At 35.2% G+C, this 26,576-nt stretch overlaps 3 protein-coding genes across 5 annotated transcripts; all 3 read left to right on the top strand.

The window, feature by feature from the left end:
- The first annotated feature begins 578 nt into the window (after positions 1 to 578).
- On the top strand, positions 579 to 14,418 carry gga3a (golgi associated, gamma adaptin ear containing, ARF binding protein 3a). The gene is made up of 20 exons (XM_048199550.1): positions 579 to 733; positions 1,575 to 1,659; positions 2,037 to 2,112; positions 2,201 to 2,299; positions 2,435 to 2,558; positions 2,672 to 2,769; positions 4,429 to 4,509; positions 5,149 to 5,286; positions 5,370 to 5,451; positions 5,561 to 5,671; positions 5,822 to 6,085; positions 6,695 to 6,780; positions 6,911 to 7,074; positions 7,434 to 7,693; positions 7,828 to 7,997; positions 8,087 to 8,197; positions 9,322 to 10,702; positions 11,401 to 11,529; positions 13,002 to 13,073; positions 13,930 to 14,418. The coding sequence occupies exons 1-17, from the start codon at positions 631 to 633 to the stop codon at positions 9,430 to 9,432; spliced, it is 2,163 nt and encodes a 720-aa protein (XP_048055507.1). The 5' UTR covers positions 579 to 630; the 3' UTR covers positions 9,433 to 10,702; positions 11,401 to 11,529; positions 13,002 to 13,073; positions 13,930 to 14,418.
- Positions 10,578 to 14,418, top strand: sumo2a (small ubiquitin like modifier 2a). Its single transcript, XM_048199551.1, has 4 exons — positions 10,578 to 10,702; positions 11,401 to 11,529; positions 13,002 to 13,073; positions 13,930 to 14,418. The coding sequence occupies exons 1-4, from the start codon at positions 10,589 to 10,591 to the stop codon at positions 13,990 to 13,992; spliced, it is 378 nt and encodes a 125-aa protein (XP_048055508.1). The 5' UTR covers positions 10,578 to 10,588; the 3' UTR covers positions 13,993 to 14,418.
- Positions 14,419 to 17,394: 2,976 nt separating this feature from the next.
- On the top strand, positions 17,395 to 25,208 carry jpt1a (Jupiter microtubule associated homolog 1a). 3 transcript variants are annotated; one of them, XM_048199549.1, is made up of 6 exons: positions 17,395 to 17,620; positions 18,470 to 18,587; positions 19,065 to 19,204; positions 22,230 to 22,339; positions 22,468 to 22,495; positions 24,031 to 25,208. In XM_048199549.1, the coding sequence occupies exons 2-6, from the start codon at positions 18,556 to 18,558 to the stop codon at positions 24,174 to 24,176; spliced, it is 456 nt and encodes a 151-aa protein (XP_048055506.1). In that variant the 5' UTR covers positions 17,395 to 17,620; positions 18,470 to 18,555; the 3' UTR covers positions 24,177 to 25,208. The 3 variants fall into 3 exon arrangements, with proteins under 3 accessions (XP_048055506.1, XP_048055505.1, XP_048055504.1); XM_048199548.1 differs by having other exon boundaries at positions 18,428 to 18,587; XM_048199547.1 differs by lacking the exon at positions 18,470 to 18,587 and having other exon boundaries at positions 17,398 to 17,620.
- The last annotated feature ends 1,368 nt before the right edge of the window (positions 25,209 to 26,576 follow it).

Here is a 26,576-nt window from a genome sequence, read left to right as displayed (position 1 = left end):
CTCTTAACTAGGTTAAGACACCTCTCCAGCACTCTTAAATAATTTAAGAGCTAAGACCTAGTCTTGACACTTAGGAAACTTTATGAATCATATTTATTCTTAAGTCTAAGAATAAGAGTAAAATTTTGACACAGTTAAGACTAAAATTTTACTCTAAGCCGCTTTATACATATGGGCCCAGGAGTAGGCCTACTATAAACACAAACATCTCAAAATCCATATATATATATATATATATATATATATATGCGCATAAAGCCCCAGAACTAACAAAGATTTGCGCGTTACATGACATACTTCAATTCTTTAGACAAAACAAATGTTATATGGTGTTTTTTTTTTTTTTTTTTGTAAAACAAATTACAAACTTTTATTTGTGTTATGCATAACTCTTTCAATCCTTAACTATGAAAATATTAATTATTACACGTTTAAATGTAATTCATTATATATGTTATCTATGATAACCTAAACAAAAATTGAACAAGTGTCACACTTGAGACGTGATGTGAGAAAAAAAAAACATAAATATACTTGTGAACATAATATTTTACCATAAATTATTTACATTAAGGAACTTCGCTTCCTTTGTGAAGACCACAAGCCACTGATTCCTACAGAGGCACGAGAATGTCACATGACGGGTATGTGTACTTTGTAGCTAGCTCTCGTCAGCTAAGCAATTGTGTGATCATGGCGGATCCGGAAGGAGAGTCACTGGAGTCATGGCTAAGTGAGTTGTCATGCTAATACATTAGCAGAATATGTTTTTATTTTACTCTGTAATGTCTTTAAGATACAGAGAACAGCCATATCCAGATGCTGTTTGTGACCAGTTGTTTGCTCTTGTCTTGGCGTGTCTGTGATATTTGTATTGACATGTTGATGTCAGGAGGGTTGGATGGACTGACCCATCCTAGCCAGCATTTGGGGTATCGTAGATACGTTTGAAATGGGCAAAATTTGGTTCGAACGTGTCTGTTATGCATATGAATGTCTAGGTAGGCAGCGCAGTTCACTAGGTTTTGAGTCACATGCACAGTTGTGGTTAGCAAACTCCTCTGTCATCCACCAATCAATTCAACTAATTTTGAACTGCTGTTGTCTAAACACTTTTTTATTGTTAGCTCTGAAACAGTTGCTTCTGTTTTAAATAGAAAACCAACCATTTTGTCTTAAACTTAAGCTGCAGTTTACACTATTGTCTACTGTAGACCTGCCTCTGGAGTTGTTTCATTATCGATGAACTTTGCAACACTGACACATATTGAGCTGAATTGAATCAACACTAAATTAAATTAAGCTGAACAACGACACTATTGCCTTCTGTACAGCTGAATTTGGAGTTGTTTCATAGTTGAGGAATTTTGCTAAATGAAGTTGTTTTCCTGTTTATTTTGAAACGATTTGTATTGTATAAAGTGCTATGTAAATAAATGTGACTTGATTTGGATAAGTGTCTTCCAAATGCATACATGTATTATGACTTTTGTTATTTAATGAATATGTTTATTCAAATGTTCAGCAGAACAAGAGTAAAGCATAAGGGAATTTATTTTTCATTTTCTTTTTAGACAAAGCCACCAATCCTTCCAACAGACAGGAGGAGTGGGAGTACATCATTGGGTTTTGTGACCAAATCAATAAGGAACTTGAGGGGTATGTTCACCTTTCATGTTACTGTCTTCTGTATTACAGAAACGTCTTTTTATGATTCTTGACCTGGGATTTGAAAAAGTTCTATTTGCTAAGTGAAATTATCATGGTTACATATACACTACATGACTTTTGCCCAGGAGTCGACGCTAGTTGCTGAAAATCAGCAATTCGTTTAATGTATGATGCCCAGTTTTTCTCTGTAACAATTTACAAATGTATGATGAATATTGTTTTAAAATCTGCTCAGATTTTAAAAGTTGTGATGTGTATTTTATTCCAGCCTTAAGTAGATAGGATGATTCTATAATACAGAAACTGTAAAGTTTGTGTTTGTTCTCATGAATCACTGATTTGAGAATTGTGTCTATAACTTGAAGCCCACAGATATCGGTCAGATTATTAGCACATAAAATCCAGTCACCCCAAGAATGGGAGTCATTACAAACACTTACTGTGAGTTTATCTCCTATAGTCTTTAAAATTTACCAAAAATTGTATGTTTTAATATAGTGACCAAACTAAATTCAGATTGTTCTTACAGGTTTTAGAAGCATGCATGAAGAACTGTGGGAGAAGGTTTCATAATGAAGTTGGAAAATTTAGATTTTTAAATGAACTCATTAAAGTAGTTTCACCTAAGGTAAGTTAAAGGATTATATCCACCAAAAATGAAAATTCTGTCATCCCTTATCCACCTTCAAGTTATTCAAAACCTGTATGATCCGTTACAGAAACAATACTTCCATAATAAGTTTTTGACTTTTTTATCCTGCAGTATTTGGGAGACAGAGTGTCTGAACGAGTGAAGACTAAAGTAATAGAGTTGCTCTACAGCTGGTCAGTTGCTTTACCAGATGAGGCAAAGATCACAGAGGCCTATCAGATGCTAAAGAAGCAAGGTGCTTTCATCACAAATATAAATATTTGCATCTACATGAATCTGACCTACTTATTTTCTGCGTTCCAATTTTGCTATACTGTCTTGTTCAATCTTTGCCACATTGTTTCTTAGGAATTGTAACAGAAGACCCAGAGGTTCCTGTGGACAAGACCCTCGTTCCCTCGCCAAAGCCCAAGAATCCAGTGTTTGACAATGAGGAAAAGAGTAAGGTGAAGAAACACATTACAGTATTAGAGCTTAAAGAAATATTCCAAATTCAGTACAATTTAGTCTCAAGTGATAATATTTGTTGTATATGTTGATTAGGGCTGCACGATATATCATTTTAGCATCAATATCACGATGTGCACATCCGCGATAGTCACATCGTGATTCTTGGATTAAAAGTTTGACCATCATACAATGAAAGTTTATCATTTGTTTTAGGTCTTGTCAGTTTAAACATTCAAGCGATTTTAAACCATTTGAGCATGTAAAGATGCAAAAGAGAAGTCAGCTCTTCTGAACGTGTGACTGTTTTCTGTGCGCACACACAAACACAGAGAGAGCTGCTCAGATGCACATGAACTCTGAATGCCATTCTCTTCCACGTCTATTTGTGCCTGAATGGACACATGCATGCAAAAAAAATGGTCAAAATGCACGTTTATCCTCGTACACAGTTCCTTATTGCTTAGGTGAAATAAACAATTGAGAATGAAAACTGGATGTGTAAGAGTATTTTGGATCTGCTCAGTCGGTCTTAAAGTGACAGCAGCCTAATATTCCTGCTGCTGCTTTCTGTGTCATGAATGTTAATTACCGGTAAACAACAAAAGACAAAGAGAAAAATCACTTTTGTAGTTTTAACACAGATTAATTATATTTAATTTATACAGTGAACAGTATGCAGTGTTATTTTACATTTGATTATATAATTTCTGTACCTGAATGCTGCGAGACTTACCTGAAAAATATAAAGCACTATTTATTTCATTTGTATCTTTGTTCTATTATATTTATCTATGCTTGTAATTTGTTAATTATTTTCTATCCATATTCACTCACCTACAAAATCGCCCCAATAATCTTAGAATGATTAATTCTTTCCAAATTCAAGTCATCTGGTGATTTTTTTTTTCTTTTCATATTGCAATATATATCGCAAAAAAAACAAAATATCGCAATGTCAGTTTTTTCCAATGTTGTGCAGCCCTAATGTTGATTATCAAAAAATAATATATATATATATATATATATAATTTTTTTTTTTTTTTTTTTTTTTTTTATAAAAAAAAAGCAAAAGTTACACTGCCTAGGTTGAGTGAGGCACTTATAGTAGAATGAATGGGGCTAATCCATATGTTAAAATGCTCACTGTTTCAATTGTGTAGCCGCAATACATAAACAATGAGCGTTAACATGATTTGAGTGTGATAAAATTACTTGCTAACCTTTTCTGTGAGAGGTTGCATCAAATTTTATGATTTTGTTAATGTGACTGAAAACAGATTATTGCAAAACAAATTCAATGCGCATCTGCGACCTGCGTACAAAGTACGCACAGTTACAATAATTTGGCAGTACTATTCTGGTGATGAAATTTGCGTCACTGTGCATGGACCCTCATGTACGCGTAAAAACTGAAGTATACTTTGGGCTTTAAAGCCGTAAATCATGATACCATAAAATACCAATTTTTTTGACAGACATTTTAACAGAAGAATCACTGTGATTGCTTTTATGGAACTGTATGCTTTTAGTTCTGCTTTTTTAAATCCAAATGCTGCTGACAGAACTTAACTTGTATTGAACCTAGATTATTTTTTCAAGGGTAATTGTTTTGTAAATTTGTAAAGCATTGTCTATCTATAAAAATTTCCTTGCAGCGTCTTGCGGAACTTCTTAAGAGTAAAAAGCCTGAGGATCTTCAAGAAGCCAACCGCATTATCAAGAACATGGTCAAAGAGGTAAGTGCTTCAATAACCTTATGCTATTTTTTTTTAAAACAAATATTTTGTCATTACTGACAAATAAGTAAATCCTTCAGATATCTACAAAAACATGGGTGCCAGTTTTTTTTGGAATGCACTATTTGTATTCATGTTGTTGGCTTCATATAGTATTGAAATTCTCTTTCCATCATTTCATTCAATGTAAAAAGTATTTGTAAACATTATATATTACTATGCTTTTGGAGATGCACCACTTGACATTTTCATAAAATATTGTCATAAAAAAGGTAAAATGATCTGATATTTTAAGAGACTTGATATTATGTAATTATTTAATATTAATCTGATATTATTTGTTGACCTTGACACTTGCCATGAGGTTCTACTATGATGTGAGATAATTCCTATTTTAAGGTTTTCTTTTTCTGCATGTTTTTTCTGCATGTTGATTGATTTTAAGCTGGTTTAAGCAGTTTTGTTAAAATATAGTTTTGTAAGAAATAATGCCAAAAAGTATCAAAATGAATTTTAATTCAGAAATTAAAAGCATGCTTATGGTAGATTTGATGTATTTAAGTCATTGCCTTTTTGTTTACTTTCTTAATGGTTGTGCTTGCAAGAATTCATATGAATTCCCTCTTACTTTGCTTTCAGGATGAGGCTATACAGCAGAAAGCTTCCCATCGTGCCAACACGCTAGAGGAGGTGAACAACAGTGTAAAGCTCCTTAATGAGATGCTAAGACATTTCAAAAAAGATGAGTCGACACAAGCAGATAAAGAACTTCTAACGGTGAGACCTTTTATATCCAGTCACTTAACTTGACTTAACTTGCATTTGTATGTAATTGACCATGTGCAACTTTATGTTCATAGGATCTTTATAATGACTGTGACAAACTTCGAACTGCTGTCTTCAGACTCGCCACCGAGACAGAGGATGATGACACTGCCTTAGGTAATACACATTAGTAAATAAAAACTCATTAAGGTCTTGAGCCAATAGTGTATTAGAACAAAATATCTTTCTTTCCTTTTTCACATGTATCTTGTGGTCTTTGGTGCAGGTGATATTTTGCACGCTAGTGATGATCTCTCACGGGTAATCAACTCCTATAAAAAGATTGTTGAAGGACAGACCATTGTGATTGACATGCCAGGGTTAACAGCCTCAAAACGTATGTATAATGCACCAGAATTGTTACACTTTACACATTACAAATTTTTTTTTTTTTTTTTAAATGTAGCATACTATATCTGAATCATCCAAAGAGCTTGCATGGTTAATCAAACTTCAAGTCTGAAAATGCTGTTTTCTGTTTGTTTAGACACCAATGACGGAAGCTCTTCTGAGATTTTGATTGATTTGGCTGATTTGGACTCTGGGTCCCCTTCACCCCTCAAACATGTTTTGACTCCACCTCAGCACTCCGATTCCCTTCCTGCTGACCTCCTCACACTTACATCTATAATTGGAGCTCAGCCTTCCTCTTCCAACACGTCTTCTGGGTCGTCAAGTTTCCAAATCAGTCCTCCATCAAGCCAGCTTCCCAGCAGTCTTTCTCTTCTGGATGAAGAACTTGGTTCATTAGGTAAAGACAGCTTTAGATTATTTTGCAATATATGGTGGGTGTTTTATTAGGAATGTATTTAATATAAAATTGAATACACCACTGTTCAAAAGTTTGAGGCCAATATTTCCACACTTTCCACATTAAGCAGCAAAACCATTTTGAGGAAGGAGAAGAAGAAAAGAAGAAGAAGAGAAAAAAGATTCTTGAGCACCAAATCAGATGTTAGAATGATTTTGTAAGGATTGTGTAACCTTGAAGACTGATATAAGGGCAGCTGAAAATGGAGCTTTGCCTTTTTACGGGAAAAAAAATTAAATGTATTAAAACAGAAAACAGTTATTTTAAATTATAATTAAAATTTCACAAAATTAATGTTTTACTGTTTTATTTCTATCAAATAAATACAGCCTTTGTAAACAAGTCTTTAATTTTAAAAACAAAAATCATACTGACCTTAAACCTTTGTACTGGAGTGTAAGTAATATATGTGTAATAGAATATTATAATTAACATAATATAATAAATATAATTTTATATAAGAATGGGTTTAAATTCTATAAGTAACAGTCATCCATTTAATGCAGTCTCAGTGTTTAACACTCTTAGTATTAACTGACTATTTTCCAGGCCTTGGTAGTCTGGACTCAAACTCAAAGAAGTCAGCAGAGAAGAATACAAAAGAAGCTCAAAGCAATCAGTGGATTTCTTCACAAGTAAGATTACAAGAGTGCTGTATATATAAATGTATAATTAATTTGAAATGTGTGCCTAGAAAGTCTGCATTTTGTGATGTTTGATATCTACCCATAAATCTTTTTTCTAATTTTTTTTTTGTAATGACAGACTTCTAAACCAGTGGTTGACCTGCTCTGCAGCTCTGCTCCATTAAATCCTCTAATCTCAACAGCACCACCTACCTCTGATGCTACCTCAGTTACAGGCTTTGAAAACTCCCTCCACCAGAGCAGTAAAGATTTTGCCATGCTGGACCTGGACAAGGCTAATAGGTAGTGAGAAAATAAGTATCAACTTCTTAAACAAAACCAAAAAATATATATTTTATTTATTACATATTAGAATTATTTCTGGCAGATCATGTGACACTGAAGTAATGGCTGCTAAAAATAAAGCTTTGCAATCATAGGAAAATACTTTTTTCGAATAAATTCAAGAGGATAGATGCTATTGGTAAATGTGAGTTGTTCACAGATGAAGCAGTTTAATAATAGCATTAAAACGTGGAAGGAAAGGGGCACAACATGCACACTCTATTATTAGAGCCTTTTATTACGATCAGAGAACTGGTAGTGAAGTGTTTCGTTTCTTTTAAATACAACTAATTATTTGTTTTTCCTATATGAAGCAGCCAGTCCAAATATTCAAGCTCGGGCAGCAGAGAACTTAGAGCTTGGGAAGAGAACATTCATCCTGCATTACCCACATTCAGTTTGCCCGCTGGAATAACACCAGTGCCTTCTGCTGTAACCTCTGCCAAACCTCAGAGCTTCGCCCCAGACAGCCCTCTCTTCAGATCCCTCTCTCCAACACTACCCACCAGTCAGTCACCCTCAGGCTCGGACATCTCCCTAAACAGTGTCTTTGTTCCACTGGAAGCCATTAAACCAAGTAAGGCCAATAAATGAATATGGCTGCTGTTGATAAAAAGGTTACTTTTTATTCTGATATAAAAGCAATTATTCTAGACTTAATTACTTTCCTGAATGGCTTAGAACTGTTTGTTTTTCCCTTTTTTTTCACAGGTAAGGAGTGTCCAGTTACAGCCTACGATAAGGATGGTGTTCGGGTGTTGTTGCACTTTGCTACTGACCATCCACCTGGTCGTCCTGATGTTTTGGTGATTGTCGTGTCCATGTTAAATGCAGCACCACTGTTAGTGAGGAATGTAGTGCTTCAGGCAGCTGTGCCAAAGGTGAGAGGCATGAAATGAATCTCTGGAAATGGTTTCAGATGGTTTTGATTGAGTGTTTGACTTTTACCTCTCTGATTTGTGATTGACAGTCTATGAGAGTGAAGCTGCAGCCCCCTTCTGGAACAGAAATGGTCCCCTTTAACCCCTTCATGCCCCCTAGTTCTATCACACAGATCATGCTGCTGGCTAACCCACAGAAGGTGAAGAAAGACACACACATTAAACATGTTTACTTAGCTATCTAAATGAGGACATTCCATAAACTTCTGTTGTTTCCATATACAGCTAGTTATAAATACTATAACTTAACCCTAACCTTAAAACAAAACTTTCTGCTTTTTTTAAATAAAACATCCTCAAAAGTTAGTTTTGTCAGATTAAGCTCACTTCTGGGCGAAAATTTGTCAGCAAAATATGGTTAAGTATGTATGCCCACAGACAATTTTCTCAGGACATTAACAGGACATTTATTAAAGAAAAGCAACTTAATGTCACTTTTTTTTCTGTTTCCTGCTGTAGAAATAAAATGGGTTAATCACAAAATATTGCCATCTAAGATGGCATCAATAGCATTAATAATGACATTAAAATCAATAAATTATACCATTAATTTGTTTCATGCTAACATTAACAAATGTATCACCAATGTATCCATGTGTAAATGAAATGGGAAAAGATAATTAGGTAAATCATTAACTTTTGACAAACTTTATTTTAAATTAAATTATATTATTAATTAAATTGTTTTGCTTTTTTGCAAACTTGTTAGACCTTGCACTAATGCCTAACCTTGGAAAATAAATTAATTGTCATGTTCAGTATTGTGGCCTATTTTTGATATTCTGTTCTATTTCCTTTGATTCCTGTTTCCCTGATCTGTTTAGTTTCTGTTTCCATGGTTGTTGATTTAATTACACACCTGTCTCTAGTTATGTTAATTACCATTTCCTTGTGTATTTAAGCCCTGTCAGTTCTTGATTCTGTGTTAATCATCTATGGTTTATGCAGTTAGCATTTCTCTTATGTTGTTCCTATGATGTTCTGAGTACTTTGCATTGTTAATAAAGACTATCTATTTGTATCTTCTTTGTCTTTGTGCATGCTGACTACACATTACATGGCAGAATGCTTTTATATGGGATTTCTTGACTATGATCATGTTTGTCACCATATTTCAAAAATGACTGCATTGCTAATTCCAGCAGTATTAGTTATTAGATGTAGTTTTACTTGTGGCTATACAATTATAAATGTGTGTTTACATGAAACAATTTCTGTGATAAACTCAATGACTCTTGTATGTGTATGTGTGTGTGTTTTGCAGGAGAAAGTGAGAATGAGGTACAAGTTGACATTCATCCTTGGAGATCGACAGGTCACAGAGTCTGGAGAGATAGACAAGTTCCCTCCAGTGGAAAGATGGGGTCATTTATAGCTGTGTAAGCATTATTACTGCTGAAGAGAAATGTTAAACATGGTGTGTAAGCACATCAGTGAGCCCTCAACAGTGTGTCAAAGATATGTTATGTCCAGGACTTTACCTTTGACGCACTGGATGTTAAATTTATAAATCCCAATCTCTGAGTAACCACATATGTCTTGATGTGCTGGTCATTAGGTACTGTTGTCATTAACATAAGCGTGTTGCTTATAGTAATAATGGGTCATTTTATTGTTAGCCACCACTTGACAATTCAGCACTGGACATGTTACGATTTTTCTCTCTTTCAATCTGTTCCGTGATGTGATGCACCAGTTCTGCTAGTGCTTATGTGAATTTTATTGATGTTATTTCAGAGTTACGTATTTATTTCATTACTGTTTATCAGATTCTTGGTGTTTGACATGGCTGGCCTCACTGGTTTAAAGCCAAGTTTACTTTGTTTTACGTCATTTAGCAGAAACTCAACAGATAGCGGTAACGGGGGGGAAAGGTGCAAAGCATACTTTGACTTCTGTGTTTTTGGATGTAAAATTTCCCTTTTTTTTTTTTTTTTTTTTTTTTTTTTTTTTTTTTTTTTCAACAACTGGAAGAAACTCTGCCCTGTATGTAGAGTTATCCGATTTTCTTTCTCTCTCTCTCTATGTGTGTGTATAATTGGACAGGAGGCTGGTTTTGATGTGTAAAAAGACAAATTTTACATTTTGGGGATATTACAGATGCCATTATTTATATTATAAAATTTGACTTTTAAATTATTTGTTTGCAGTATGGACTTATGGGAGTAATGGAAGCCTTTTTTGTATGGCTTTTGTTTTGTTTTGCAGCAGACGCCTCAGTATTATTTTGTTGTACTGGATGTGTCCAGCAGCGTATTCTACTTAATGATATTCAAATATGATTATTAATTTGACTTTTAAATTATTTTGAAGAAGAGCTTCACAAATCTTCCAATGATGATACTGTTCTTTTTAGATTCTTAGTAAAATATAGAATTTAACATTATGTATACTGTTTTAAAGACAAATAAATATATTGTTTTGAACAATGTGGTATGTTTATTGGTTGCTGTTGGCATTGTCAAATTATTCACACCAAAATGCAGCTGGGGGTATTTGCTATTTTATCAAGCAATAAAACCAAGTGGAGGATGAGGGTCAGTAATGGGACTCCGGAAGTTGACCCTTTTAAATGTCGTCATATCCGGCGGCATTACGCGCGTTCTTGTGAGGCAGAGGCAATCATGGCAGACGAGAAGCCAAAGGTGCGTGTACAGGGCTCTTTATAAATGTTCTAATAAGCGCGATACTTATTTGTTATATGTTTAACGAGGACTATTTTCCATATTTCTCATTTATTGTGATTCATTGAAATGGTAATGGTCTTTCATAAAGCTAACGCGCTAATTATCCAGTTTTCTAATGTTTCTTGAACCTTATACGCGCTGCAAGCGATGAGACAAAACTTATATTAAACAAAGCACTGTATTTTGGAAGCGCGTGTGGCACGCTTGGGTCCACTGCAGTTTCTCGCGAGCTCACTTGACTGTTCGCGCGTAAAGCTCTGGACTCTTTAATAAGTGCCGCAGACTGACCATAGACTGTAAGAAAGACTGACGCGTTATGGGAGTTCATTTATTTGTGTTTTAATCATGTTTTGACAGATTTATTTTTGACATTTTCAATATTATGGTGTAACTCAGTATTATTTATTTATAGGTTTATTGCTGTTCTGTTGTTCAATATCGATTTATTACTTTGTCTAATGGTTTAGACTTTGGAGGACAATATTTTAGATGGGTGGAAGCGTCTTGTTTTACCACTTAGCTGTAATGTATTGTTGTTTATGGTTGTATACCTTACCATGATTACAAGATGCTACAGTGCACTAAATCAGTTATTTTGGTCAAGCATTTATTTACTTTATGTATGTATGATAACCTTATTTCACTTTTCATTTCAGGAGAGTGTGAAAACAGAGAATGACCACATAAATCTGAAAGTAGCTGGGCAGGATGGCTCAGTGGTTCAGTTCAAAATCAAGCGGCACACACCCCTCAACAAACTGATGAAAGCATATTGTGAGAGACAGGTAAAACGTTTTCATGCACATTCAGCTGCATCATTTACCTTCCTTTAAAAAAAACAATAATCCTTTCGCTAAGTGCACAGGTTGTTCTGTACTTGACACTAAGCGACAGGTATAGAAGATGGGAATGTCTGGAAATAATTGGTTTTTAAGTTTGATATAAATCTCAGCTGTATGTATCTGCAGCCAATGAGCTTCCTTGCACAACAATCTGGTTCAGTATTCGCTGAAAGCTAGTCCAGCTTCACGTTATCAGAGTTCTTCTGAAATCCTCCACCTGATCTGCTATGAGGAATATTATTTATGTCTGTGTGTTTAAAAGCATGATTTACATGCTCACTGGCAGCATATGTAGTCCGCCAAGACCAAATACATCAACACTGTCATATCCTTTTACACAGTGTTTCTCAACTCAAGTCCTCAGGTTATGTAGATGTTATCTGAAACCTCAATCTCAGTTCAGAATGGTCCTATCTTTTGAGAACAAAAACTGATCTCTGCAGCACATAACAAGGTACATCTACTAACATTTTTCACATTATTTTTCTTTAAAGTTGGTCTTAAATTCCAGAGCAAGGGCTAGTATAAATCTGGTTGTTAATGTGTATTGAGAACTGATCAGATAAGCATAAAAATGAACAGTATTTTACAGTAATTGTTTGCTGAAAGCTTGATTTAGAAGCTGTGAACTTTTCTCACATTTAGGTTCTCAGAAATGTTGTGAGAGCATTTGGTTGCAAGTGGCAGTTTTATAAGAACATTGTTCATGGGAATGGTTTTGATCTTGATTGGGGTGGGTGGAATTTTTGTTAAGATACTTTCACTCTAACATTTTGGATGTAACTGACAAGCATAAGCTATTGTATGTCAATCATAAACATAACTACTGTAAAATAATGTAATAGCTTTTTGCTTTTATTAGTATGCTTATTACGTCTTTTCACCTCTTAAATGTGTGAATAAAGCAGGATTTTTCCCAAGTTTCTGCTAGACCTAGCTCTGTATGTAACCAGTGGAATCTCAAACTCAATTTACTACCAAATTACCAATTTGTATGTGCAAAATGTTTGTTCACGTACCTTGCAATGTGCTTTATAGATCAAGTTTTGTTTCAAAGATCTGTGACCAAAATGTTGAAGGTCATTAGTTGGAACTGGTAGTATTAAAAATAAAATAGTTGGTAATTTGTCATTATTGAAAATAGAAATTGAGAGGCATTTTTAAGATTTTTTTTTTTTTTTTTTTAAGATAAATGCATCCATAGTGATTCAAAAATTGGGCCTGTATATTCTGTAAATCACATGAATTGTTGAGGTATCATTTGGAAGACATGCAATACTATGCTGAAGGTAATGCTGTAGGTGATGCTTCATTTGTCATTTGACATGGCCTTTGCAACACAATATTCCAGTTGGTAGTTATGTGTCTAAAGCATGCTTATCACGCAGTCAAATCAACATTTGATCTGTTCACAGGGGCTAACAATGCGTCAGATTCGGTTCCGGTTTGATGGGCAGCCAATTAATGAGACTGACACACCAGCTCAGGTACAGTTCACTGATATGACCACTTCTACAGATCGGCATGCTTAAAGCAGGGCTTGACATTAAATTGGTCATTAACTTGTCCAAGTAAAAATGTTGCTTGTCTGGGGAAAAAAATAGGATTTAAAAAAAATATAATTTATTCTGAAACAATATTATCATCAGTGGTTCTAACAGTTTTGACATATTTAAATCTGCTCAGTGGGCAGACACAATCTAGTGATCAAATTTTCATAAATTCAAACGGCTGATTCATTCAAGAATGAGGCAGTTGTTTACTCAACCGATTCATTCAAAATCATTGAGTGTTGCTAGGAGATGCGCTATGTATGATTCTGCTGTGATCTCTGTTTGGAACTATTTTTGCTGCTGAAATAGAAGAAAAAGGTCAATATTTCATCAAAAATGTAAATGACTTAATATTAACTGCTTGTTTATTGAACTGCAGTATGAAATTAGGGTTAGGCTAACCCAACCATGATGGTATTCAGAAAAACGCCATTCTTGGTCGTGTGATGTTGCTTAACTCTATCATATGTTATACATCTAAAAATTCCACATTTTTACCGCAGTATGTTAACTGAATTTCTTTGTGTGTGCTGCGCTCGTTTATTTCATTTTCTCTTTGAGAGGCTGCTCAAACCTCAACGGCACAACATTGTTACCATCAGTACATTATTCATGATATATTATCCACTCTCGATCATCACTTAACACTAACTCCTGGTTTCACAGACAAGACTTAAGCCTAGTTCCAGACTAAAATGCATGTTTGAGCTGTTTTAACTGAAAGCAACTTGCACTGGCATAGCTTAAAATGTGTATAATTTACAGTCTGTCTCTTTTAATCTGTTTGCAGTTGGAAATGGAGGATGAGGATACAATTGATGTATTTCAGCAACAGACTGGGGGCCTGATGTAAATAACTACCTCTGCCCTCCATTACCATTGTCCTCCTCTCTGTGCCCTGCATTTTTTTTTTTTTTTTTTTTTTTTAAATATAGGCTGACCTCCCTCCATCTTTCCAAAACATGCCCACTAAAATGCACATCAGCAGATGAATGGCATTTTTAAAATATATTTGTGTAAACGCATTGATATATTTCATCAGATGTGGATTCCAAGGCTAAAATGATTTGATCAGTCATCAGATCTGGTATATAGAATTGTGGTCAGTGTCAGTTCTAAAGTACTGTTTTGTTTGCTTAGAGCCGTTGGACTTTTTATATATATTTTATATATGTTGATGTATTTCTCTTTTGTACTCAGGCTAATTTTATTCAGTGATTGTTGTGAATTGAAATGTTGATAAGATTTTGTGTTGGAATAAAACAGTTTTACAAAACCACTTGAGGCATTTTTTATTATTTATTACCTTGAAAAGAACTACCAACATACACTGCGTTCCAAATTATTATGCAATTGACATATCAGTAAGATTTCAGTACAATAAACATTCAGATTTTAGTTTTTCTAAGTTAAAAAATAAAAATGTTTGTTTGTTTATTTATCCATGTCTTTTTAGATAACTGGTATCAATCTCAGACAAAATAATTTGCCAGATCTATGGAAACCCTACTTAGAGGTTGTTCCACATTATTATGCAAGTCACAGTTCTCATGCAATATGGGGTGGAAGAAAGATCTTTCTGAAGATGAAAAGCATGAAATGGTGGAATGTTGTGCAAAAGGCATGAAAACAACTAATATTGTGTGAAACTGAATGGAGATTATCAAATTATCATAAGATTTGTGAGTGATTTAGAGCACAGCAGAACTCAGTCAGATAAAGGCTTACTAATGAAAGTTCCTATCAAAAAAAATTATTGTATTAAAAGGGCAGCTATAAAAAAAGCCAGTGTTGAGCAGCAAACAGGTATTTGAAGCTGCTGGTGTCTCTGGAGTCTTGAGAGCCTCACCATGCAGGCTGGAAGTTGTGCATAAAGATGCATTTTAGACACCACTAACCAAACCTAACAAAGAGAAACATTTACAGTGGGTTTAGAAATACATTTTCAAACAGTTTTATTGCTGTGGTGTTTTTTTGCAGCATGGTACTATGCACTATCCTCCTTTTTATACCATAGCTGAAAATGGCCAGTTATGAGCTCCACATATCTTGCAAAAATCATTTTAATACCCTCCATCTCACTTCCCAGTATTCCAGCCCAAATAATCACCCACCAGCTCCTTGCTGACGTCACAGTCTTGTTGGAACGTGGTGGCCATTCACCAACCATCCAGAAATCCATCCATTTAGACCATCCATTGTAGTACGGCATTAGTCAGTGAATAAAACTATTTAAAAATGAGTCTTCATGTATTTCTAAACCCACTGTAAATGTTTCTCTTTGTTAGGTTTGGTTAGTGGTGTCTAAAATGCATCTTTATGCACAACTTCCAGCCTGCATGGTGAGGCTCTCAAGACTCCAGAGACACCAGCAGCTTCAAATACCTGTTTGCTGTTCAACACTGGCTTTTTTTAATAGCTGCCCTTTTAATACAATTACATTTTTTGACAGGAACTTTCCTCAATAAGCCTTTATTTGACCGAGTTCTGCTGTGCTCTAAATCACTCACAAATCTTATGATAATTTGATAATCTCCATTCAGTTTCACACAGTATTAGTTGTTTTCATGCCTTTTGCACAACATTGCACCATTTCATGCTTTTCATCTTCAGAAAGATCTTTCTTCCTCCCCATATTGCATGAGAACTGTGACTTGCTTAATAATGTGGAACAACCTCTAAGTAGGGTTTCCATAGATCTGGCAAATTATTTTGTCTGAGATTGATACCAGTTATCTAAAAAGACATGGATAAATAAACGAACAAACATTTTCTTAGAAAAACTAAAATCTAAGTTTATTGTACAGAAATCTTACTGATTTGTCTCTTGCATAATAATTTGGAACGCAGTGTAGTTAAACTAGACATTGTGTTTCCAGTATTCTATTTTTAGGTACAGTTGTGGTTTACTTACACATTGAAGAATCTACAAAATTAAAGTTTTGTTGTTTTTTTTACTCCCTGAATAAGCTATTTCACAAAACAAATGTTTACCTATATAATCAAGACCAAAAAAGCGAAAAAAAAGATCAAGATGAAAATATTTTGTGGATGATCCATGACTTTAAATTTAGTCTGTTGTTTGTCCCGAGCAGTTAAACTGCCCACTGTTTTTGAGTAGAATTTTGCACATTATTTGGTTTTCTAGTATCTTCTGCATATGAACTCTTTCCAGCAGTTACTGTACGAGTTTGCTGGTCAATCTTTTCACTCTGAAGGCAACTGTAGGACTCGTAACTATTCTAAAAGGTGCAAACATTCACAGATGCTCAAGCAAGCAACACGAATAGAAGATGGGGTGTAAACTTTTGAATAGATTGGTAATTTTAAAAAAATGTAGCTTTAATACTTTATTTTTTGACTTAGTACTGCTCTTTGGAAGCTTCATTCGATGCTTAAATATTTCCCAGAGGTGTAAAGTACTTGAGTAAATGTAATTAGTTACTGTACTTAAGTATCTTTTTGGCTACTTTGTAGTTGTACTGAGTATCAAAGATATTGGCAACTTTTACTCTCTACTTGACTACATTTTTGAGCAAGTAAATGTACTTTTTACTCCACTACATTTGTGATGAGTAATGCAATTACAAATTAAATTTTTCATGGCAGCTAACTTTTTCTGCAGCAGATTGTTTCTGATATAAAGAAGCAATAAAGCCATTTAAGTGCATTGAAGGTACTATATCTTGTGCATTTTGCCTTTACTTGTGCATTTACTGCCTTTAATTTTACTTAAATCCGCAATATTGACAAGACTGTTTTGACGGATATTGGTTTACTTATGGCCACTTGAGCTTAACTGAGACTTGAGAGTTTGTAGACATTTAAAAGGTTGTTGTGTCGACCTTGATTTATTGCAATATTGAGGTCAGTTTTATTTTGATTTTAGAAAGTAAACTTGATTACTCATCTTACAAATCAACTGTTTCTTATTTTCACTGGTATGTCTCTCAGGTGTCGAGGACTAGTGCATCTCTGAGCCTACATTCAGCATGAGTAAAATACTTAAGTACTGTCAAAATCAGATACTTTAAGACTTTTACTCAAGTCGTATTGGAGTTGGTTACTTGTAACTTGTAGTGGATGCAAGGTATCTGTACTTTCACTCAAGTATGGTTTTTAGGTCTTTACACCTCACATTTGAGTGACTTTTTTTTCATGAGTCACTCAAATGTCGACAGTTTTTATTCTGAACTCATGACCGCAGCTGTATTTTTCATAAAACAATACTTACTCTCTGGCGCCGCTCCAGTGGCGGATCTGCAGAAGTGCAGTACTAATCGCGTCTAATGGGCGTGTACAGGAGCGCAGATTCAGCACTAGAGACTGATGCCCTGAGCAGGAGACGCTCTTTGTGGCTTGATGACAATAATCTGGCAAATATAGTTTGGGAAAAGCGGTGAACAGAAGCTGTGAGTGTTCAAGATGACGACCACCACCACTTATCAAGGCATGGATCCGACCGCGAGGAGCAGCTCCAGGTGCTGATAGATGTCTATAGGAAGATAACAATGCTCAAGCGGTTTAGGTCGTAGCAAACAAATTATTTAAGATTTATAATGGCTAATGGTATCTCAGTACGCTATATGAGATGTAATATCACTGACCAAAGACAAAATTATTCTCCAGCCGAACGATATTGATGTAAAAACACTGATGAGAAATTAGCACCATCTTCGGCACAAATACTGCGTTTTGGGGATAAAATGGTTCGCCGTAGCTCAAAGGCAAAGTATATTGGATTTTAAAAGGCTCTTAAAGCAGAATTTTGGTTTATAAATGCCTGTTTTATTGTACAAATATGTGAACCCCTCTAGCAGTGTCTGAATCCTGTTAGCTGCTTTTTTTTGGGGGGAGACACCAGAGGCGCGTGCAGCATTTTTTTGAGGCATAACATTCGCTTTCCAGATCGTATATATGTATATAATGCTATAAAACGCTGTCTAGGTAGGCAACTCGCAAGGCTTTGTGACACGGCCTTTGACTGCAGCATCTTCAAAAAGACAGCCACACAGTTAATGATATAATTGTTGAGTAATTAAAACAGCTTCTTTACTGCACTGTATAAATCGTTAGTAAATTTGAAACGAGTCACTCTCCACGTTTTCTGAGTACGAGAGGATGCTTGAGCGCGTGTCTCTCTCTCTGTGTGTGTGTGTGTGTGTGTGTGTGTGTGTATGTGTGTATAAGGTTGGGTGCGGTTCAGCTGGTGTAGTACAGAATTATATTAAGCTCCCTGTTATATCTGTCTTATCGTTTCATTAACTGAATGCATTAATGACGTGCAGATTAGACAATTCGTCAGGTTTATCAGTCGTTTCTTCTATCAGTCGGACTGGTGGAGGGATTTTGAGTGAGGTTTATTTCATCACGCTTGCTGTCAGACGACAGCTCAGCTCAATGATGCTTTCTTGGCATGAATAAGAGCAGCATGAAGATAAGTATTGTGTAAGTATTTTGATTTACAGTCAGAATATAATAACAAATCGAGTTCAATCAAATAATACATGTACATACATCCCAACTCCCCCCAACACAACTAAAGCAACACAGGTTTTTTTTTTCTCATTTTCTTTCTTTCTTTTTATCTTAAAGGCACACTTGGTAATGTTAAGTTGTTTTATTTATTATTTGGTCCTCGTGGGTCAGTCACTTTGGATTGATGTTGCCCACAACCCTTTTTGCTATGTTAGGGAATGTATGTGATGTGACAAAAAACACTTAAGAAGTCAAAAATAAAAGCTGATAGGGAATGAACTGTAAACCACAAAAAAAAAAAAAAAAACCCACAAACCAAAAAAAAAAAAAAAAGAACATTTAAAATAGAAGTAAACATTGCGCATAACTAAAGACAAGCAAATTACTGATCGGTTCCAAAAGTTGCATTTATGACATATTTTAATGTTTCTTTGTTTTCCATACCAGAGTGCTGCGTCCACCAGGTGGAGGTTCAAACCTCTGCTTTGGTACAGAGGAAGAGAAACCTGTGAAAAAAAACAAAATGGCATCTAGCATATTTGATGAACCCGAGGACCCTCATGCCCATCGGAGGAACAATCCGCCAGGTGCTGATTTTTCTTAATAATGGTTAATTTCTCTTCTTTTACTTATAGGCAGTGTTATAGAGTACCTCAGGGATGACGTGTTTTTGTAGGCAAAACCCAGAAGCGAGTTAGCATTTTAGGACTTCCGGTTCCGTCGCACTAAAGTCTATGGGTTTTTTGAATGGGTTTTAGCTAAATCGCCTGAAATAAGGTCTGTGGTTAACAAAGCCTCTAAATATTTTCGCGTTTTAATCTATGACATAAAACACACCAGTTATAACCCGCATGTGATTTTTTTAAACCTTTATTGTCTCTTAAAAATGGCAGTTGCTAACAAGTTGCTAAAAGGGACTACTTCCTTTGTCGGGGACTTTAGACGTCATCATGACAAATAGGACATTTGGACTGCATTTCTCATGAAACAATGGATAAGTATTCATAGACAGCGCAGATCATAATCAGCAAGCATTTTTTTTAAATAAAGTTGTTTTTTTAAATAAAGTTTGAGGAATCTTGGTGGTGGTGACGTTGATCCGCAACCACGTTGTGCTGTAGTCCGTTTATAGCCTACTGTTAGCATTTATTTAGGCTTCAAAATGTATAAATGTTGTACATATTATCTTGATAGACAAAACGTGTAAGTGTCATAACCCTTTGTTAAACACAGAGCTTTTTTTTTTTTGTGATTTTCCAAAAGTCTATGGGAAAAATGCATAGGCTTTTGATCGAGGGAACCCGTGCACAGCTAACTTCCAGGTTGCCTACAAAAACACGTCATTCCTGAGGTACTCTATTCCCTTGCCTTTAAAGGAATGTAATGGCATTTAATAGTGCTTGAGTTTTTGAAGTTCCAAAAAGCACATCCATCCATTATAAAAGTAATCCATGTGACTCCAGTGGGTTAATAAATGCCTTCTGAAGCAAAGCGATGGTTTTTTGTTAGAAAAATATCCATATTTAAAACTATAAATATAAACTATTATCACTGGCTTCCGGCAATGGTCGTACGCACGTTCACGAGAGAGTTGAGTTCCTTAAAGTTCCCCTGTGGTGAAAATCAAGTTTTTAATGTTATTTATATGTCTATGTGGTGTTTTTAATATGCTTTAAGGCAAACCATGTGCAAATTCATAAGTCAACACCATTGCTGAGTATTTTCTCTTTAAAACGGCAGTGATCTAGAGACAGTTTAAAAAACGCGGTTTGAAATCACTGGTGTTTCTTACATCACAAACTACCTTGTAACCAATCACGTCAACATGCCGGCGGGCTTTAGCATATCATTAACTGACCACTCTGAGGCAAGGGAGTCTCAAGAGAAGAGAAGCCAGGTTATCCCAGTATATTTTTCTGTTGATATGAAAAATTGTGTTGATTTAGCAACATAGCGTTTGTATGATGAACTATATGCCATTCTCCACCGATGTTCTGAGTTGTTAAAGCATTTGTAAGGATACTGATTGTCTCACTCTGCCTGACTCTGACATGGCAAACGGAAACATGGTTTGTGTAACATTAGCAACGCATTATTAGCTGTTTGATAACATAAGGCTAGTCAAGCAAAAGGCTAATCATATTAATTACCATTGTGCAGTGTTTAGTTGACCAAGTGGATCTCTGAGCTTGTGTGAGTGAGTGGAGGCGGGGCTTAGCATATTCATAGACTCATGTTTACTAAATGAAGCAAGAGTTACATTCAAGCTATTTTAAGGCATGAAAAATTTATTTCACAGGAAAAAAAATTCTTTAAAAAAAAAAAAGTTTTAATAATGTCGTATTGGTGATCAAAGATGAGTTTTAAGGGATAAAATTATTGACTACAGTGGGACTTTAACTATTCCTTTAAGTTGACTAAACCCTTGAGAAAATGAAAAGAAATATTTAAATAAAGCAATAAGTCATTGTTTACAGTGAATTTATAACAGCTAAGGGGCATTGTTAGGCATGACATGGAGCGGAGTGCCTAAAACCCCCTTAGCTGTTATAAATTCACTGTAAACCACAGCTTCACTGGGCTTATTGCTATTAAAAAATGGTTTACCACACAATACAAATATTACAGCCAAAAAATATGTATCAATGCAACTTTAATGAAGTGAAATCATTAAGGCTTCCTTCCGCTGGAAAAAATAGTCCCTGACCCTGAACAGCAAACAGAAGTTACATTTATTACGCCATTAGATGGCGGCAAAGATTGTCTTTATGAGCGAGTCACTCAGTCGCAAAGACTTTTATATTGAAACTTGTTGTGAACACAGAACAAGACGCAAATGACAAATGCTTTGACCAGAGCTGTCAGTGTCAGCAGGGCACGGAAAACCCATTAAATGTTAAAAGGACAAGATCACAGCGGACATTCAAACTGATTTTTTATTAGGGAAAATACTAAATTTGAATACAGGTAATACACTCGGTCACTCGATATCTCTCTCACAATACTCTTCTACATAATGCAGTAAGCTTCAATGAACAAAATCAATAGAGAACAAACATATGTTTACGTTGCTAAGACAGACACAGCAACATACACATCCAGTGGCGCAGCGATACTTATGTAATGCGGTCAGCTGTATGTTTCGGGAATTTTACAATGGTTTTGAACGCGGCTCTACCAATCAGAATCAAGGGCCGGAACTATCCATTTCATAATTATAGTTTTATGAGTATAGACTGCTTTAAATGTTTTTTTTGTTTGTTTTTGTTTTTTTCCAGACATAAGCTGCTGGTGGAAGCAACAATAACTTTATGTGACTTTTTAGCATGTGTGATATTGAGCAACCAAATGCTGAATGTGTTTCAGTTCCACATTTAAAAACTTAAGTCTTGCTAATTCTTAACCACTTTAAAAACGATAACTAATGTTACTTATGAATTTATTTATTCTGTTCTTTAATCTCTTAACATGCTTAATATGCTCTTAAATGTATTTTTTGAATAACAAAGAATAAAATACTACTTATAGACGGTATATCTCGGCTGGTAAGTATTCTCTATTGTTTATAAGATCAGTGCACAGATACTTTTACAGTTCTTATTTGTTTGAAAGGTGGGAAGCCTACAGGTGTGTTGTGTGGTGAGCCATCTGCCCCGCTCAGAAGATGTTCTGCTCAACCAGTCAACCAAAGTAACACCACACTCGACAATAATGTACCTGTGGTAAGATATGGAGACAGTTTCAGTCATTAAGGAGTGAAAACTTGGATCGAAGTTCAAACTGACTTAATTTTTAAATTTTCTATTTTAAAATGTATTGCTGAGAATATTATAATTTCATTTTTGCACAGAATGGTGATGAAGACTCAGTCAATGTTGGTGAGTGTTCTAACTCTTCATTTGATTTTGCATGATTTGATCAATTATTTTAAATTAAATAAAATGACTTGAATGCACCTATTATGAGCATGTTTTAATTAGCTTCATTTTGAGAATTTTTTGGAGGGCATAAAACTGACATTTGGATATTTGACTCAACAGTGACAAAATGTTTACTGCACATGTAGGCTTACTGAGACATACTAAGTGTCAGGATCCCAAAATTTACTCATTCTTCCTGCTGATGCTTCACGTCTTATTGCCTGTCTCCACTTTTGTCTCCTTAAAGGTGCCCTACAACCAGTTTTTACAATGTATATAAGTAATATAAGTCTAAGGTGTCCCCTGAATGTGTCTGTGAAGTTTCAGCTCAAATTACCCCATAGATTTTTTAAAATTAATTTCTTTAACTGCCTATTTTGGGGCATCATTAACTATGCACCAATTCAAATGAAACGATGGTAACTTTAACCACATTTAACAGTACATTAGCAACATGCTAACGAAACAAGACAATTTACAAATATCACTAAAAATATCATGTAATCATGGATCATGTCAGTTATTATTGCTCCATCTGCCATTGTTCGCTATTGTTCTTGCTTGCTTACCTAGTCTGATGATTCAGCTGTGCACAGCTCCAGATGTTAATACTGGCTGCCCTTGTGTAATGCCTTGAACATGGGCTGGCATATGCAAATATCGGGGTCATACATATTAATGATCCTAACTGTTACGTAACAGTTGGTGTTATGTTGAGATTCGCCTGTTCTTCGGAGGTCTTTTAAACAAATGAGGTTTACACAAGGAGGAAACAATGGTGTTCGAGACTCACTGTATGTCATTTCCATGTACTGAACTCTTGTTATTCAACTATGCTAAGGTAAATTCAATTTTTGATTCTAGGGCACCTTTAAAGACTGGCTTTTACGGTTCAGTAGCTTATAAAACTTAGTTCTGGGTTTTTTAGCTTGTTTGCTGTACACCTTGTCACATAGCAACTTTAAGGCATTGTTCTGTTTTTTGTTATAAGTCAGAAATGACAAGGAGGCAGCCTCACGCAATACAAAGTCAATGGAGACGGTTGCATTGTGTGGGCGTGGCCTAAATGCACTCTGTCTCTATAGGCCTCTAGCGACCTCTAGCGGACAGAATTCTTACATACTGCACCTTTAAGTATTGAATATTTTATTTGAAAATAATGATTACAGATCTGCTTATGTATTCAAGGTTTAAAGAAAATGTTTAGAAACCTTTTTTGTTGTTTACCACATTTTTGGAGTCATTATGTAAAAGTTTTTCAAAACAACATGAAACAAGTATGAATACAAGTAATTTGGCTAGATTTTAAAAATAAATAAAATATTAATTTGTCATTGACACATTTGTCTTACTCTCTCATAAGGGTGAGGGTAAGTGAAAATATAGCAAAAACTAATAGAAAAAAGAACAAGAACATTTTTTCCCATATATTTTTATTGAAATGTTATAAAATTACCCGATATTAATTTTTCTTTTTATTTATATGTTCACAGATAGCACAGAAGAACCTAAACCTGTTCAGGAGCAGCATGACACACCAGCTCCTCCTTGCCTTTCTGCAGCAGAGCAGCCTGCAGCTGGGCTTCCTTCTGGCCGTAGAAACCCACCGGGGGGCAAATCCTCTCTCATCTTAGGCTAAAGAATTGCCACACTTAAGGATAAGATCTGGGCCTATGTGAAACAAGCATCTCAGAGTAAATGTGCTGTTCTGTAGTCAGTGATCATCCTCTGCATAACTGTATTCATAAAATGACATAAAGCCACAAAGAACTGATTCAGATCGGGGCAATTTTGTCAGAGCGTGCCACAAATCTCTGAGCTGTGATTTGTTCAAAGAATATCTTTGAATGTGTTGAGTGTTGGTCTCTCAGTCTTGTGTCGACTAAAGACCCTTTAGGAAAAACAAATCCTGTGTATGCACTGCTACTCTCAGATACTACAAACCATAGGCCAAAATTTGCCATCAAAGTTCTTAACATTCAACATTTAGAAGGTTAAACTGCATTCACGTAAGCCTAAGAAATGTCTCCCTGATTCAGTGTTTGTCTCCCTTTTCATGTATTAAGTTTTTGTCAGCACTTTATGAACTGTGGTGCCCAATTTGCGGTGCCTCAGACCTGCTGGTTAAGACACAAAGTTTCACATCCATCACTGCGAATAATAAAAAAAAAAGAGGCTGAAACATTTGTAGATGTAAAGGGGAAAAAAAGGTATAAAAACGGATGTACTGATTGCTGAAGAGATTTTTAGTACAAAAGAACTACAAAAACACATTGAGGTTTACAGTTACACATTAAATCATTGCCTGCACATTCAGGTGTGTGGTGAAAGAGATAACAGAGCAACAACATGAGAGCGCAACGAAATATTACCATCTAGTCACTAACAGGTGTGCCAGAAAGGTGCATGTGAGCAAGCTATTATTTATTTGTGTTTGTTACAAAATACAAAGTTATAAAACATGTACAAAAACACAAACAGCCACAGTGTAAAGTCATTTTATCAAATCATTCATCAAGTATTCCATAATCAACAAAAAGATTGAAAGTTCTTATTGCCTTGTTATTTTTGACGTATGCCAAAAAGGTGCTGTAATAAAGTGTGTAATAGAGTCTGTTCATTTTTTTTATGTACATGAACTTTTCTCAAATTAAAAAAAATTAGTACATTTCTTGTCTTGTCCTGAGAATACGTAAACGTCACTGCCGTCCAGCCTAAACACCTTACCAGTGTTTTTTTCTAATTCTCCTTATATCCAATAGTGTATGATTAACTGTACTATGAACAGGTGTTTAAAATGTTTACAACATTTTCCCCTGGTTTCCCAGACTAAAATGCATGTAATGCAACTGAATGCAACTTGCACTGAAATATCTTAAAATATGTCAGTGCCATTGTTTTGTCTCAAGATGGCAGCACCAGTCCTGTCTGTGAAACCGGGCCCTATAGCTCATAGTGAAAGTGAAAGCAGCCCATGGTCACGATCACTGATCTGTACTAAAAGAATGGATTGCTCGTTGCGTTCATAGACATTTTTAATGTTTAAACTGCCAGCAAGCAATAAAGCCACCGGTAGTGTTCGAGCGGCCATCTTACTATTATCTGGCGACAGAAGACCTCATTGATTGCAGACAAAACATTGACATAAAATCATCCTAAAATCATTAATTGATACTTAACGTTATCTGTAATGTTTATGATTGTTATGGACAGAAATTGATTCGGATTAAATATTACAATACATACAAGCCCCTATTTCTATTTTGCTCTGAACTGTATCAAAATCAAAGGTTTACCATGGGCCATGGCGACAGTATACGTAATGTCTCTTTTAGGAAAATTAAGGCGTACCATGAGAGGGCGCTAATGGCATTTTTATTTTTTTTATTTTTTATTTATTTACATATTTTTAAAATGTATTATTAAAATCTATCTGCATACACTCATAACATATTGAGAAAGTAAGAGAGAATGAGAATAAATAAAGGTGTGCTTTATTCAGTGCTAGTTTAGTTTCGTCGCTTTTTTCACACATTAAAAATTACATTACAGATAGTTAACGTTTAAAAACAGCCTCAAAATGAGTAAACGCTCTCTAAAACAGATAATTCGATTGAAAAAAAAATGCAAAAAGGCTTAAAACTTTTGAGTAGGGATGGAGAAATGAAGCCTCTTAAATCTATGAAGCTTTTCTCTAACCCTGCGTCTCAATCAGCTCCCTAGCTCCCTGGGTTGTGAATCAGTATATCGTGAAAATGAATGTGGCTGACTCCTTATAAGTGCCCTGACTACTGAACTAGGTAGCTGATTGAGACGCACCCTTTAAAGCATCAAGAGTGTTGAAAACAGCGCCATCTTGTGGCGGGTAAAATTTACAGCAGCCATAAACCTGAGTGCGCCAAGCACAAACAAAAGCCTGCAACGCTAAATGTGTTTAGTTTTCTGATAATACAATTCACATATTTAAGTGTGGCAATAAATTAAGTGTAACAACAAAAAATAATAATACTAATAATAGCCTACCTACTGAGTTGTTTGA

This window comes from Megalobrama amblycephala, linkage group LG8, assembly GCF_018812025.1.
Source record: "Megalobrama amblycephala isolate DHTTF-2021 linkage group LG8, ASM1881202v1, whole genome shotgun sequence".
In the NCBI taxonomy this organism is placed as follows: domain Eukaryota; kingdom Metazoa; phylum Chordata; class Actinopteri; order Cypriniformes; family Xenocyprididae; genus Megalobrama; species Megalobrama amblycephala.
Note: the sequence above shows the minus strand (reverse complement) of the source record. Positions and strands in the feature narration are given on the sequence as shown.